Genomic DNA, 13527 nt, shown 5'->3' with positions numbered 1-13527 from the left:
ATGAGGTGAAAACAGTTTCTGACGTGTGAAAAAGCTCTTCCTTCAGCCGCTCTTTGCCAAAACACACCTGATAGAGCGCTTCGCTTCATTTCCATTTTTATGTCCAGACTTCAGTTACCCAGAGGTACATAATCCCTCACTTACTCTTAAATTCTCTCAACTTGGGTTGAATTTTGACCACAAAAATACTTTCCAACATTATCGTTTAATAACGTTACTCGCTCTAAGGGGGCGACTGCCGGGTGCAGACACTGGAGGCGCTGTTTAAGAGCGTCTTCTTTTTCTCCCTTTCACTTCCCACCGACGCTCCACGAAATTATCAAAAATATATACACACATATATATATATATATATATATATATAAATACATAAATATATATAAAATATATATTTATATATTTTACTGTGTTTACATATATCCAGGTCAGTCAGCTACTGCATGTGTATATACATGTAAACTCACTAAAGTGATAAACTTGGGAGTTTTCTAGCGGAGACACGCTTGTCCGGCGTACTTCTTGCCGGGAGCTGGAGCGCTGTTTTTAACAAAAGCCTCCAGAGCAGCGCAATCGGTGCGGTTCGGTAATTTGCACTCGGTCCCTTCCATCGGCGGCCCTTTAAAGTTGCCGCTGCGCGTGCCCTCGGCCGCGATAGGCCCCACGCCGCGGAAGAAAGGGGAACTCGCACCGCCCCCTACTCACCATCCCCCGTGCGCGCACATGAGCGGCGCCGCTGTGAGAGTTCACTTGTCGTACTGCAAGCTCCGGCGCAAAACGTGACCGCGCACCTTTTTTTTTTTTTTTTTTTTTAAAAAAAAAAAAAAAAAAAAAAAAAACAAAAAAAAATAATAAAATAAACAAAAATATTCTGCTCGCCCACATTTTTAAATACCCTTTTCCCCGAGCAAGATGTAACTTCTCACAGCGAATGAATGCCCGCTCTTTTTTACAACACTTATTTTCCATTTCTCTACAGGCACAGGATCGCGGGCGACGAGCCTTGCCGTTGATGGGAGATATATTGTGAATTGTTTTCAGTATGTTACGCCGAAGTGATCTCCTGTTTTGCTTCTTCCTTCTGCTCGTGGATCTCTGATTTCTCCGATTTGTCTCATTTCGGGAATTTGGCACCGAAAGCACTGAACCGGGGAGTGCGAGTGGAGCGCCTTCTATCCACAACAAACGGGGGATTTAAACGGCACTCGACGTGCTCCACAGAAATAGAGATAAATATAACAATAAAAATAAATTCATGTGGCGATTCTCTCTTTAGCAAGAAAACATTTTGGATTGCAGAATGAGCAAAGAAAGACCCAAGAGGAATATTATCCAAAAGAAATACGTAAGTCCATTTTAATTTAATCATTAACTGTAAATTGACCTTCCAAGTTTGTACGTCCTTCTGCTTGTTATCATGGAAACAGCTAGTACCGCTTCATCGCTGACCTCCCTTCGCTGTAAATTCCACACGAAGGAAGTATAACACGGTAAAACGTGGTACGGAGCGTTTAATGTTTGAGTTGCCTCGTGAGTGCTCGTGACGCTCGGTTTTCTCCATCTATTTTGATATATTTGATCGCTCGATCGCCGGCGAATGACGGTGTGAGGAATGTCGCGTGTGCGTGTTGTATTTCTGCAGCGGTTCATATTGATCAGTCACGTTGTGTGCTGGAATAAGGCGAATTTCCCCTCGATTGCTGTCAGGACGGCTTTGTTTGCTTTGCGTTGCGCTCTCGTTTAAAGCCGCGCAGCCATATCTCGCCTCCGGCTTGTTCCGGGTTCCCAGTCCTCCTTTCACGATCCGTTTTTTAAATCAGCTGCGCCCTCTTATTAACACAGCGGCGCCGCTTCTCCCCGTCTGATCAATCGCTATGTGTCGTGCTCTATTATTTTATTGGTGGGGGGTCTTGGGGGGCAGTAACACGTTCGCAGAGCTCGGCCACCGGACCGTGATGCATCGGAGGGGGGGGGGAGAAGCTGTTTGATCTGTAATTCTCCGGCTGCACGCGGAGGGAGAGAACACGGTCACGCGTTCGGGCCATTTAATTCGGCGCGGCGCGCGCCCGAACACAAACGGTCGGATACGTGCGTTCAGGATCAGGGCTTGTTTGTTGCCCCCCCCTCTCCGCCGAACGCGCGGCGTGGTGTGTTTTTGTTTCGCTTTGCGCGTGACCTCTGGGTGCGCGGGCGCGGGGTCCTGCTGCTGTTCGGGGTGGCCCTGCCGTCGTTGTTTCAGGCGATAAACAACTCTTACGTGGTTATACTATGAATTCCAGTGAGCACGGCTCACGTTGGCAGAGTCCACCGCCAAAACGTGAGCTAGTAAAAAGTGGGGGGGGGGGGGTCCGTTTCCGAGGAGGCAGTAATTCCTGCAGTCGCATTGCAGAGGCGCGTGTGTCGTGCAGAGGAGCAGCAGCAACCATTTTATCTTTGCAGGAGATCTTTAAAAAAAAAAAACAGGAGTGTTTGGAACGCGGCCATACGGGAAACACACACGCCATGCAAAGGCTTGTCTTTTTTCCCCCCGTCGTGCAGAGCAGTCTCACACCCGGGGATTAAAAAAGTGCAAGGCAAACAAAGACGTGAAGGCGAAGTGAGTCGCTCAGCACATTTCTGTATCCTCGTTTAGCATTTAACCCTGAGCTCACGGGCTCGCCACGCGCGCCTCCTGTGCTTTTTCGGAACGTCTCGTGTCCGCGTATTGCACAAACACGACGTACCGCTCTCCTTCCGACATTTTCCATACGTCCTATAGCCTTACGTGACCTCAAGTGTGCCGTGTACCTGACTGAGTTGGTTCGAGTGTTTGTTTAGGGTGCCCTTTAAAGCAGTCACGTTGCTCTTACGTCAACATGAAATTTGGTTCATTTTTAGAATTCCGTCCTACTTCCGCTACGAGTCCAACGTGATGAAACTTCCGCTCTCTGCCACTCTGGATCAACAGGTTAAATCGCGTAGATACGGAACGCCGGTAGAGGCTGTGACGTCACAATGGATTTAGGACTCGCAGTCCGAAAACTTTGGGGACTGCACGTACGCACGTCGACGTCACCCGCGTGCCGGCCGCTGTGCGCAATGCTTCGCGGCAGCCCGCGTGCGTTCGTTTGAAAGGAATTTCAGCTCGTGGACGTTCTAACGGAAACACCCCCGCACAACCGGCTCTAAAATATCCCAGATCTATCTATATATATATACATATATATATATTATACACATGTTCTGTAGGCTCGCAAATGTTGAATGCAAACATACACCACCTTTACTGTAAAGCCGGTGTTAAAACATTCTTAGAAATGAGAAAATCAAAATTTTTGTCGAAAAATTCCTCTTCAGAAGAGGTGTATAATTGTGCTGTTTCGGTAGAAACAATCGCAAGTATCGGATTGTGGCGCGTTAGTTTCAGCTTTATTGTAGGCAATTTCGTTTTCTATAATCCATTAACTTACTGAAGGTGTCTTTCCCTGGTGTTGGGAAGTTACAGTAAGTGTTTATGTAGGGTCTAAAACTGTTAGTTGTAGGATCAGCTGTTGAAAGTTTGTGCATGCCACACCTCAGCTCCTGAAAGGCACAGCCTGCTCTGGGATTTGCTGTTTTTATTTTTTTTAATTTATTTTCTTGGGCTCTCTTAAAATTTAAAAATAAGTATAGATTTTTTTGAACGAAGGAACTAAAGCGAGGCTGCCTTAAAAGGAAACGGTATTGTCTGCTGGTCTCTTGTAAAGTTTAAAGTGGCCCTTAATGAAGGACTTGGCGCCTAAATACCCAGCAGATTGAAATGAGAATACGTACGCGGTGAATTTGAGGCGAGGTGTGCAAGAAGTGTTGCGAATTTTAAAAAGGCAGGGTGAGAAACATTAGCTCAGACTTAGATGAAAATGAACACATTGGGGACACCAGGTGGCGTAGCAGTTAAGAGTTGATGAGGCCTCGCACTTGCGGGTCCGGGTTCAGATCCGTCCTGGCACGGTTCCCTCGAGCAAGGCACATACTCTGAAATGAAATAATAGAGAATACCTAGCTGTGTAGATGAGTAAATAAGTTGCTTTGGAGAAAGGAGTCGACTAAATGAATAAACGCAAGTGGTTGTGACGATCCCTCACTTTTGGCTGAGCTGTACTCTGCCATGTGGGAACTGAGTGCGTGTGGCAGTGCCAAGGCATTCACACTCTTGGCTGTTATGCTGACAGCAGAACTGACACAGGCCTCATAGTGGGCCTCAAAACAGCTTCTGTATAATGCAGTTCTCCAAGTTCTCCAAAGTTTCCCTCCTGGCTGAAAGGGGGGGGGGGGGCAATAAACTAAAAATCTGAAAGAGTTCAGTGGCACGTCATCGTGCCGCGTTTCATCGATTGTTTCCTGGTGACTTGACAGCAGCAGGTAGTGTGGCGGTTAGTGCTGTTGTCTTGCGATCTGAGGACACAGATTTGCTCCTGCTGTAGTACCCTTGGTCAAGGTGCTTACCCTGTATTGACACGGTAAAATTCCTCTACCGTATAAACGGGTAAAAAGGGTTTAGCGTACAAACCTATCATTCTAAGTTGCTTTGAAGAGAAGTAGCAGCTAAATTTATTAAAAATGAAATATATTTGCTGCAGAGGAAAGTAGTTATCGTTCCTGTCATTTATTTAAAGGCTAAACTTGAAAAAGGCCGGAGTCGGGCTGGGATTCAAGCCTCTTTGCAAAGTGGCGTTTTTCCGTGGGACGGGGGTGGGTAGGTATACTAGAGGCCTGCAGGACAGTATGTGTTGTCGCTCGTAACCAGGAAGACTAGTGTACAGTGTGACTTCCTCTGCTGGTCCACCTTTTTCCGTTACCCCGGTAAACCTGGCTGTGCTTCTTTACTCCATCTGTCAGTTTTGTACTTCAGGACAGCGGCAGTCCGTTCTCATTACAGGCAATCCCTTCAAATTGTTAATGCTCTTTCTCTTACAAATTAATTAAGGCTGATGGTCTGTTTCAGATGGGAATCCCGCTTAAAGGAGAAATTTACTTTGTCGTAATAATGCTGGTCTTCGAATATTTGGACGTTGCTTTGGTGTTGAATGTTTTAACGGTTGGTTCGAAACCACTGAAAAAAATCTGCGTGAACACGGGGCAGGGAAGAGCTTGGTGAAAATTTGCATTTTGGTCAGCCAGGAAAAGAAGCATACCGCATATTTGGAATGACTGAGCAGTTTAGAATATTCCTAACATTCTTTATTCTGCTGCTACTTGAGTGCTGTGTGTTTTGTCCTGGAAGGTCTTTGTTCAGAACAGCTCACATCTGCTAGGATCTCTGTGCTGCGCTTGAAATCCGCTCAGACCAAACCAGGCGAACAGCATCGACAACAACGGCGTACTGGGGACCTCCCAGGAGCCTCTGCTCCGACCAGAACTCTTGCCCTCCTAATTTAACCTCTCCTTAATTAGCGTAAGACAATTATACATGCTTGGCTTCACTATTGCCCCTGGAACAAGAGTTGTGTTTTTTTTTTTTTTTTTCCCCCCCCCTCCTCCCTCTTTTCTTTCTCCCCCCTCTTCCCCTCCATATTCACCAGAGGTGTTCTTAAAATATACTGGGGAGGATGCTCCTAAAAGTAAATGGGGAGATGGGACAGAAATGCCTTTAGTAAAATTAAATATGAATCTATAGAAGAGAAAGTATGATTTCGACATCCGGAAAAACTTGTTACTGAAAACCTGTACTGGCAGCGTCGTCACTGGTGCGGACATGTAGCCAAATATTGTAATGTTGGTGCTTCTGTGTTCATTTATGATTAAATTATATTTTTCATTTAGCTTAAGCGTTTTATTTTATCCTTTCGATTAAGCAAAAGTGACAATAAGGGCAGAGTTGATGTGGCTAACATGGCCGTTGTTGTGCAGGGCCGAGCTGCTGCCGGGGCCCAGCTGGGGCTCGGCCCTAATTCATGGCTGTATGGTGGGACAGGCACAGCTGCTGCGGGGCCCTTTACAAATGTAAAGGAGCTGTCAGTGTTTGTTCCGTCAGGCGTACAGCCGATGAGGCCAAGTTGAAAAATCCGCTGCTGCGTTCGCTGTGCAAAAAAAAAAAAGAGGGAGGGGGTTTGAAAAAAAAAAAAAAAAGAAAAAAACCTTGGGTGCGACCAGGGCGGCAAAAGCTGCCCGAGTCCTGCAGCTTTAAAATTTAAATGCAGGCCTTGCGATTTGCGATGGGCCTCGTGATGACCCTCGGGGTTGCCCTCTTTTTTTGTGCGTGAGCTCCAATGCGCTTCATTTAACCTTATGTTTTAATGCAAATGGTCTTTTTAAATTTACATGTGTGACATGCTGGCATTGTGGGCTGAGCCCTCACGGGGGATGGCTTTGTAATGGACCAGTCTAATTGTGTGAGGTGTTAAGGCAATGTGTGAGTCTAGTCTTCCTCAATCCATGTGAAGGAAATGGCACTGTGGTAAATGAGCATTTGTGGGACTGTTACTCAGCATGGTGAGCAAGTGACATGGGGAAAGTGAATATGTAGGCTGCTTGAATGTGCTCCCTTTGTGGTGATGCAGTGTGTTACGAATGTAGATCCCAAGTGCGGTCTTGGGCTGTATGAGGCCGGTGTCAGCCACTGACGGCTATGTTAACCACACTGGTTTCCTCCTTTCCCTTTTTTGCAGATGTTGCATAGATCTTTTTGTTTGTTTTGATTTTTTTTTTTTTTTGTTTTTGTTTTTCTCCTTGTTGCGTAAAACACAAAAGATACAAGAAACCCGATCCTCGATTTCAACGCTGTTCGAGACATGTCTAAAGACGGCAGTGTCCACATGATCGCCCTGAGCTGTGTCATCAACTGGCATGTTTTTACTTTAAAATAAACAGAACAATGGGCTATTTATGGCCTTTGGCCACGCAGTGTATTTAAAATCGAGGTGTCCTGTTTAACATCACTTTACGTCACATGGCTCAGCAGGCGCAACCAGATGCATGTGTAACGGAACTAAGACAGGATTGTTGGAAACCTCTGCTCTCATTGCCAAAAAGGGGTAAAAGCAACAATTACATGCCGTGAAAACTACAACTGAACTCATTTTGACAGTTTTTAAATGTGTATTTCTGAACACGGACCGAAGGAAGTCCTGACGATTGGTACGCTACAGAAGGACTGCGAGTCAGGGGTTTGAAAAGATACAAACACGTCAAGCTTGGATTGCTATTGATGACAGAGAACTGTTTGGTACTTGCCAGTGATGGATGATTCTACAAGGCTGACCTTATTTGAAATATGCCCAATATCAATTCAGCTGAGAATATGGCATGACTTTATAATTAAAACACCTACCCTATGTTACTGTAGCAAATTGAAGAAATAGTGCAGTTGTTCCATAATGATTTAATGTATGATTTTAATTTGTATGAATGTCGACATTTCTACATTATTGTAATCAGCTGCATAATGAGTGTGTAATTTATTGAAAATAATATGAATTACCAGACAGCTAACAAGACCTCTTATTTGAGTTGGTTAGTTGTGAGGTGATTATCGGTAATTTATGCAGTATTAATTGTTGTTTTAGAACAATGGTCCAGCTCTATTGGTCTCTTGATCTATTGCTTTGGTGCTGTTGGTTTTCCTGACTGCTGCCTTCAAAGAGATCTTCAAAAGCTGGGAAATAGGGCTCTCAAAGCGCTTGGCCTGGAAAGTGTGTGTGTGTGTGTGTGTGTGTGTGTGTGTGCGCACGGGCAGGCGGGCGGGGTGGGGTTTGTTTGTCCCCCTCTTCTCCCCGCAGAACAACTTGTCTGCCAACTGACCAGATTCCACATTTCTCCATCACCGGTGGTTTTGCCCTTGCTGCCGAGTCCACTCGGGCCCACGGTGACGGACAGTAGACGGTACGCTCCTCTGCTCCCCATACCTCTTGCTTGTCGTTATTGCATAATTATAGCTACGACATATTATGCAATTTGCCCTTTGTGATTGTGGGTGCAGATAACATCAGCGAGCAGGGAGGCATTCTGCCTCCTTAACACCTGATACGATTCCAGCAATGTTCCACGTATGCAGAAGCACTTGTACAAGGAACTTGGCAGAATTCTATTGCAAAAATAGATGCAGCGCTTGCAGAAGTGTGTGTAATGTGTATATGTGTGTGACCTGTATATAGGAGGCTATGTCGATTTCTGCTCGGTACAGATAGTTGCAGGTACTTTTTGACTTTCCCTTACACATGTGTAGTAATATTTCCTGGTGGGGCTGATGACATGAGACAAAGTGCTTTCAGACATAGCTGTCTGCATGCTCCTGTCGAACCAGATGGCCATATGGAGTGTTTTGGAGAGCTTACTTCTGTTTTCTCCTGGATGTGGGCGCCTGACTGCTGGTCTTCGATGCGGGTTTTGTCTGAAGGTGTGCGATACGCTCTTGAAATATAGACTGAATGTAAAACCAAGTATAATGGTCTATCCGTGAGGCCTGGTGAACTACACCTTGACGACCCCCCACCCGCTGTGGTATCGGCCACTTTGAACACAACTGTTTTTCTCTCGATAGACGACTAGTTGTCCGACATCTGTAAGGAGCCCTGTTTGCTGCCTGAGGAGTTTTAGAGGGTAATGATTGAATGGCCAATATCTGTCCTCTTAACACTCCCTAAGCCATAATTTTTTCAGTTATTGACAGTATTGTTTATCCGGTTTTGTCAAGATTCAGTTTCATAAGTTTTTTTCATGTTTTTTTCTATTCTACTTTTATGAATTCCTGTTAGTCTATTTGCAGCAGGCCACTCATTCTGAACTTGCGTAGTGTTTTCACTTCATGTAATTTCACTAAATGTCTGAGTGCCCGCTCAAGTCATAGTGTGAGTATATTATTTATGTTTAAAAAAAAAAAAAAACTTGATTATCTTCATCAGACTGCTGTTGACACACTGGGCGTTTGCGTAACCTTATGAAGAATCTGAACTTTTTGGATGTATTTTACATCTTGGTGCGAATGTATAATGGATATCTTGTTTTTGTGTCTGCAGTTTATTTTGCCAGGGATCTAAGGTGTGGGCCTCTCTGAAAAAGGCACCTTTCACTAATGGCAAATTAAGAACACCACTAACATGTGGCTCTGGTTATGGAGGAGTCATCCGGTCTGTAGTAAATTAGTTAACCAGCTGAATGATTTTAACAAAAAGCTGTTTTTTACTGCAAGGACACTGCCGTTGTCCCTTTGAATGCATTTTACCTGACGCTTCAGTTTCTGTGCATATTCAGCTCTGTACAATGCAATAGTTTCTGTTCCTTGCATGGTGCTCGGTCCTTCAGAGGCTCGGAGTAAATTGACAAGATTCCAAAAAAATTTGCATGAAAATTTGATGCAGAGAGATGTTTACTTTTTTTTTTGGCTGGATGCATTTGCTCACCAGTTAAGTAAGGCAGCTGGTTAAGTAACGTGTGGGAGATGTTGTTTCCCTGGACATGTGATCGAGCTGAAGAGAGTAAAGCGGCGACACAGGAAGTGCTGGTTCCCTGCTTGGCCCGTGTCAGCGAAGTCCTGCTGAGTCACGCTTCTGTACCGAAGGCCGGGGGGAACGCGTGCGAGGGGGTCGTACGACAGTTCGTGGGTAACGAGCACGGACAGAAGCGCTCTGCTCGCTGCATTGTCAGTTCTCCTTCTCCTGGATGCAGTGCAGATCCTTCTTGACATGTGGCCCCGATTATTATGTCCTACTCAGTTTGCATGTTTCTTTTTTCTTCTTTTAACCCCCGGTGGTTGCAAAGTTTGTTTTGGTTTAGGTCTGCCAAAGGAAATGTTGGCCTCTTCCCAACTATCTCTTGTGCAGCTGGATGGCGGATTGTGCGAGTTCCAGGCTGTCCTGTGTCGGGGCGCTGTTAAAAGTTGGCCATTCCAGAGCTTAAGAGGTTGTTGTTCCTCCTGCCCCTCTGGCAGCAGCGGCAGCGTCCCTCTTCCTTTGTCCTGCGTTGAAGCCGGCCGGCCGGCCAACTTTCACAAACTTGCTCGACGTGCACGGCCCTTTTCCCGCCTTCATCAAATTGAATCTTCACCATCGGGGAGACTGTGTGGAGCTCGCTTCACCGCAGAAGGACAGCGGTACCCAGCTAGCACTTGGGGAAGGATTTGCAAACAAGTCAGTGGAAGGAAGTAGATGCACGATCATTGGTGGCAGTTCTTTTTGGTACGTTAAAGATGAACAAGCATTCTGAAGTGCTTTTCGCACAGACGCATGTAGTCTGCACAATTACCACCCAATTACCAGATCAAAGCATCGTTACAATGAAAACATGCTTTATCTGAGGACACTGCTCCTCATTAACATCATCCAGGGATTTCCTCATGAATATCAATTGGCTATTAATGCCGCTCTACGGCGCATGCGTGTCCGAATATTAAATCCTGTGCCAGATATATCGTCCTACCACAGCGGCGCAGTCCTCTTATTGGTTATTTTACTGTATGATGGATGGATTTTTTTTAGTTTTTAACGAGCCAGAAATGCCCCGAAGTTTTAATCGGGGAGTTCTCGAGGGCTTCGGTGAATTTAACATGACGCTTTGTCTCAGTCTATCGCTTACATAAGCTCTGTTCTTGCAGTTGCAGGCGATGGCAAGTGTGAGGGAGACATGTGGCCTTACGGATTCAGCTGCATTTCTGAGGTTGTTGCATTTTGGTTCTATCTACTCACCTTGACATTCATGGTTTATATGAACAGGTCATGGGTCCCTGCTTTTATGTACCAGGTTTTCATAATGTTGCTTTGATTTGTCTTGGCTAAGGCTGTAATTTATATTCAATGATTTCACTTGGCAATCGTGGTGCTGCAGGGAATATAGGTGTTTGTAAGATCCTGCCTGCCCAAGGAGCACAGGTGTCTGGTGATGGGCAAATCTGGGGCCAAGAGCCTGCGTTCAGATCGCTGTGCTGTCCTGGCCAAAGTTGGAAGCTGGACTGAGCAGGAGACTCGAGTCAGACTTGAAGCAGTTCAACGCAGGAGGGTTGGAGCAGTTTAATTAAACGATATCTTGAATGGAATTTCACTTTTTCTTCGCTGTTGTTTTGGTTCTCAACTGAATGTTTTAAAATCGCTTTTTAATAGCACTACCAGTTCTCAAAGTAATGTGTTAAATTTTGCTGGAGCTAATGTTTTTTCATGACCCACTTGATAAAATAAAATATTGTCATTGTTTTTAAATTAAATGGAAATCAACTTGAAGTTTAGAGGTTCACCATTAAGCAAAGCACTTATTTGTTTCCTTTTTTTTTTTTTTTTTTAAAATAAAAACTTGACAGAATATTCCTCTGGGTGACAAATACAATTTCAAAGTCACCTAAAGAAAAGGTTGCCATAGTGACCAAAAACTGTGCTTTTTAAAGCAGGATGTCATCAGTGGGGCCTAACCACCTGTTTCCATAGCAACTGCAGTAGCACCACAGTAGAGTGTCTTCCAGGCTTTCAGAATCTCTGCTTGAGTGTCTCAAAATAGATATGCACTGAAATGGATAATTGATAAAATAAGTAAAGTAATAAAATAGTAGCACAGTTTTAGCATTTCGGGGGGGGGGGGGACATTGTAGTAGTTCACTCAAAAGCCATAACAAGACATTAGCATGTAGAAGTGTGGCATCTGAATTGTGTACACAGGGCAAATCTGAGAAAACTGAAGGTCATGGAACTCTAAAAGCTGCTGCCAACTTCATTGTTTTCTGAGCTCAGTAGTAGTCTCCATTGTTTCTGTGCTCATGGTCCAGCTGCGATGGCCGCGGCATACTGTATGGAACTGGTGTTACCAATGCGCCGTTTAAGTTTTACATTTGTTCATTTAGCAGGCACTTTTTTTCTCCACAATGACGTACCATGATCAGTATGTGGTAATTAGCTGACATCATCCAAGACAGATCTTTCTGGACTGTAGGAGGACACCAGAGAACAATTTCTTGCAACCCCACATTGGAAGGAATTATAGTATGGGTTTCAGCAATATTTTGACGTTTGCATTTATTCCTTTGGCGGATGCTTTTCTCCAAAATGACGTGCAGCTCTGAGTTTAAAAAAAAAAAAAAAAAGTAATTTCGCAACAGATGAAATTGTACAGGTACTATTTTTGAAGTACAGTCAGGCTATCCTATACTGGTTTTACCGTTACATGTTACACCACTAGCTGCTTATAGACATGACAGGAAATAGAGGTGGTCGGGACAGATGGGGTGATTCAAGTTGGAAAGATGTTTTGAGACCCTTCTTGAATACTGAAAGGGATTCAGCAGTTCTGAGGGGGGTGGTGGTGGTGAACATTTGTTCCTCATGGCTTTGGGTGCCACTAGTACAATTGGTGTTACAGCTCCTGTTTGTTTCTGCCCAACAGAGGACCTTCTGTCACAGTACCAAGATGCCTTAGCAAAGGCGGGCATCTCAACGCCACCCTGTCACGAAGGGTCTGGGTCGTTGAGCAACTCGGTCACAAGCGCAATGCAGTGTTGCTTCTTTACAGCTTTTGTGTAACTGGAGATCTGTCTGCGTTGCATCAGGCGCAATCTGTGGAGGAAGAAGGACCGCAGGTGTGTCGGCAATGACACATGGGTGCCGGAGGCTGGAGAAATAGTGCTACGTAGGCTTGCCCTTACACTGTTCCACCGCGTGCTCACTTTTTCATTCGTCTTGCGAGCTAACGCGTGCGCCTCTCGTCGCTTTTGTTTTTAGCTTTAATTTCCACACGGAATTGAAACGAAGCCAAAATCTCCCTTTCCAAGCTTCAAAAGTGCTGTGATCTGTTTCGAGAAACGAGTCTCTGCTTTCTCGTCGGCCGCTTTCGGCCAAGTCGATCTGAAGCTCAAGAAGAGAGGCGTTCCAAGTAACAGGGAAGATGAGGTGGGCGGGCGATCTGAAAGTCATGCACGCCAGAGAGCTGCTTCATAAACCTGGTTGTGCCAGTATGCTCTGCTTTCCGACTGGGGAATGGGTGAAAACCCACAAAAGTAGTTGGCACTGCCTCTGGGTCAATAATGAGAACCTTAATATCAAAGGTGCTTCGGTGAGATGAAGGATTCTAACCTGGATCCTCTGCACCCCAAGGCAGCAGCTCCAGCTGCTGTACGAGGCAGGTTCTTGAGTTTAAGAAAGTCAAACCTTCGTAGTAAAATAAAATAATGCTTGCTTATGTAATTCCTTGTTTGGCTTTTCCTCTTTCTCGCGTTTGTGGCAGTATGTCTTGCAGAGGCAACGCTGATTTAATACTCTGGTGAATTAGTGCACTCACGGCTCGGGCTGGGATCTCGCACGGCTGAGTAACAGATGACTTCTTTACGCCGTGAAGAATGTGAGAATCATGGATCTGCACTGTATCAACATCTTCCTAGATATAGATTTTCTGCTACAACATGCTAACGGATGGGGAAACTATTTAAGCGTATTGCGCAGCTGTCCGGTCGGCGCCGGTCTATAAACAAGCGTATGCAGTGCTTTTGAGTCGTGTGCTAATTTAGCGTTTTGAGCGGGTCTCCAGCTGAGTGTGTATGGGCGCTCGCACACACACACACACACACACACACCTACTTACCTCTGAAAGGCAGAGCAGACTTTG

General features: G+C 45.2%; 1 protein-coding gene across 1 annotated transcript in view; it reads left to right on the top strand.

Annotated features, from left to right (window-relative positions):
* Window positions 1-689: 689 nt before the first annotated feature.
* Window positions 690-13527, top strand: part of jarid2b (jumonji and AT-rich interaction domain containing 2b) — a 100013-nt gene continuing 87175 nt past the window's right edge. The window contains exon 1 of the mRNA XM_029248322.1: window positions 690-1342. Coding sequence (XP_029104155.1) covers window positions 1298-1342 — 45 coding nt within the window. The 5' untranslated portion in view covers window positions 690-1297. The remainder of the gene's footprint in view (window positions 1343-13527) is intronic.

Source organism: Scleropages formosus, chromosome 23 (genome assembly GCF_900964775.1).
Source record: "Scleropages formosus chromosome 23, fSclFor1.1, whole genome shotgun sequence".
NCBI classification, from domain to species: domain Eukaryota; kingdom Metazoa; phylum Chordata; class Actinopteri; order Osteoglossiformes; family Osteoglossidae; genus Scleropages; species Scleropages formosus.
This window is presented reverse-complemented; position numbering and strand designations above follow the sequence as displayed.